Source organism: Nuphar pumila, chromosome 7 (genome assembly GCF_984573655.1).
Source record: "Nuphar pumila chromosome 7, dmNupPumi1.hap1.1, whole genome shotgun sequence".
NCBI classification, from domain to species: Eukaryota; Viridiplantae; Streptophyta; class Magnoliopsida; order Nymphaeales; family Nymphaeaceae; genus Nuphar; species Nuphar pumila.
In genome coordinates this window covers 40,107,976-40,110,377 of record NC_143255.1, presented here as the reverse complement: position 1 = coordinate 40,110,377, position 2,402 = coordinate 40,107,976, and the positions used below count along the sequence as shown (strand labels likewise).

The following is a 2,402-nucleotide window of genomic DNA, read 5'->3' as shown; positions in this document are numbered from 1 at the left end:
CAATCAGCAACTCCAAAGAGAGACCCTCTCAAAAACAAAAAATCTTGTCAGCCGAGATTTTTTTTCAAAAGAGATCACTTTTTTCTTAGTACCCAATTGGACAAGTGATTCGATCAATCGAGACACTTAGATTGAACATTGAGTGGTCATCTTGTGAGAGATTGAAGCATTTTTGTTCTCTGAAAGGAAGAGTGATCACATGGTGATGGCAAAGGCTGTGGAGAGAAGCAATTCTGAGAGGGGCATGGAAGGTGGAGCTGTAACAATGAAGTTCAAGGGAGTTCGGAAGCGGAAATGGGGCAAGTGGGTGTCGGAGATCCGGCTGCCGAACAGCCGGGAGCGGATCTGGCTGGGGTCCTACGACACGCCGGAGAAGGCGGCCCGCGCCTACGATGCCGCGGTGTTCTGCCTCCGCGGCCAGAACGCGAGGTTCAACTTCCCCGACAGACCACCGGAGATATCCGCCGCCTCGTCGCTCAGCCCCGCCGAGATCCAGGCAGCAGCCGCGAGGTTCACGCACGGCGCAGACGAGGCTGCCACCTCAGATTACACGAGTGAGAGACACGTGGCAATGTCTGAATCCTCTTTGGCAGGCGACGTGGCAGTGCTGGCTTCTGTGAGCGATGTGACGAACTTTGGCATTGACTTTGACTAGTCGAACTTGGAGTGGGCACTGGCGGATTCCGGAGAAAGTGGGTTCGGCCTCGACAGCAACTGCATGTCTTTCCACGAATATTCTGGCGGATATGCTGTGCCTCCTGTGGTGGACCTGGAGGAGGAGGAGGCAGGTGGGTTGGGGTATCCGCATCATCAGCCCCTTCTCTGGACGTTCTGAGATTGGACTGTGTCAAATTCCGGCGACCGGAATTCTTGGCCTCAGGACGGAGTGAAGCCGGGGAGAGTCGCACATATCTTTTTCCTTTTTCTTTTTCTTTTTTTGAGAGAGGAAAATATCTTTTCCGAATGGCACATTTTTCACATGCCATTTTTCTCCGTCATTGTATTTTTATTGATATTAATTCATTGTTTATATTTATTTAATGGATTTTTAACAAGAGAGGAAAAACCCAGGTGGCCCCCACGTGGTCCACCTCATTTAATTACCTTTTACTATTGTATACAAACAATTAAAGAGGAATAATCTTGTGAGTCCTTCTTCGTATATCTTGGATGAGCTTAATTCATATCCCGCAATCTACAAATTCAACAGCTGGTGTTAAGGATATAAATGGTTTGGATCGTGTTTGGATGTGGATATAAGGGGATCCTATATGATGGACATGAATTCGGATTCAGATCCATACTGGGAGACTATGCATGCATTTGGTTTTGGAAATTGATCAGATCAGGAATCAAGATTAATTAATGGAAAACACAAACTGGATATGGCTGTTTAGGATATTGGATCCGAAAGGAGAGCACAAGTCGCTTGCAATCCATCTCTTGCCCGACCCATTGGTATAAGATCCATCATTTCAGAAACAAATGTGTTTGTGTAGGAGAATTACGGCCAGATCGGATAATCACTTGCTCCGTCTACTAACACCCCTTGGCTTGTGTGAGAAGAATCGACTGTTCTCTTCCGTTTTGATCTTTTCTACGTACCCCTTTTTTGTAACAATCAAATCGAATCGGCCCGGTTCAGCATATTCAAATCGAATCAGCCTGAATCGGTCGAATTGTATCAAATCCGTCCCAAAACATATTTAATTTTCGGGTCTGTTCGAGGGTTTAAGAAAGATGTCTGTTTATTATTTGAATCGGCAATATCGGCCCGAATCAGTCCGGTGCAACCTGAATCGGTCAACTTTGTGTTTTCTAAAAAAATTATTTTTTTTGTTTTTAATAAAAATCAGATTTTAAATGGTCCAATTCAAAGTGATTCAATTCCATTCACACCGATTTCTTGAATCATTTTGAAACCCAATTTGATTGCTATAAACCGATTTTGACAACATTAGTTCCATCTGAAGTCAATTGGAGGTACTTGATCGGGTCCATAACAATTTTGGACCATCCAAATTGGTTGAACTATGCTCTCTAACCCACAACAATAATAATAATAATAATAATAAGTTGATGTAGCAGCAGCAGCATCCGTCATGGATTCATAATAGATAATGACATAGATGATACTAATTTTTCACACAATACTATAACTGGCCACAACTAAAAAATATGGTAAATTTAGTGGATTTACTTTTTTCTTGACAGTTTTGCCCTTTTGTCGCCTGAAAATTCAGGTGCCTTGGTCGAAATCACAATGCATCACAAACATGTTCCACAATGCATCACAAACATGTTCTTTTACTAAAGAAATTATGTAGTAGTTATTTATGGGACTTGATTGAAAAATTAGAAAATGTTAAAAGCAGGTGGTTTAATGGTTTTCCTTGGAGGAT

The 2,402-nt window shown here is 42.8% G+C and overlaps 1 protein-coding gene across 1 annotated transcript; it reads left to right on the top strand.

Annotated features, from left to right (window-relative positions):
* Positions 1-1,063, top strand: LOC149832014 (ethylene-responsive transcription factor ERF017-like). The gene has a single exon (XM_090012332.1). It carries the CDS (start codon positions 200-202, stop codon positions 653-655), a length of 456 nt encoding a protein of 151 aa, XP_089868458.1. The 5' UTR covers positions 1-199; the 3' UTR covers positions 656-1,063.
* Positions 1,064-2,402: the final 1,339 nt, after the last annotated feature.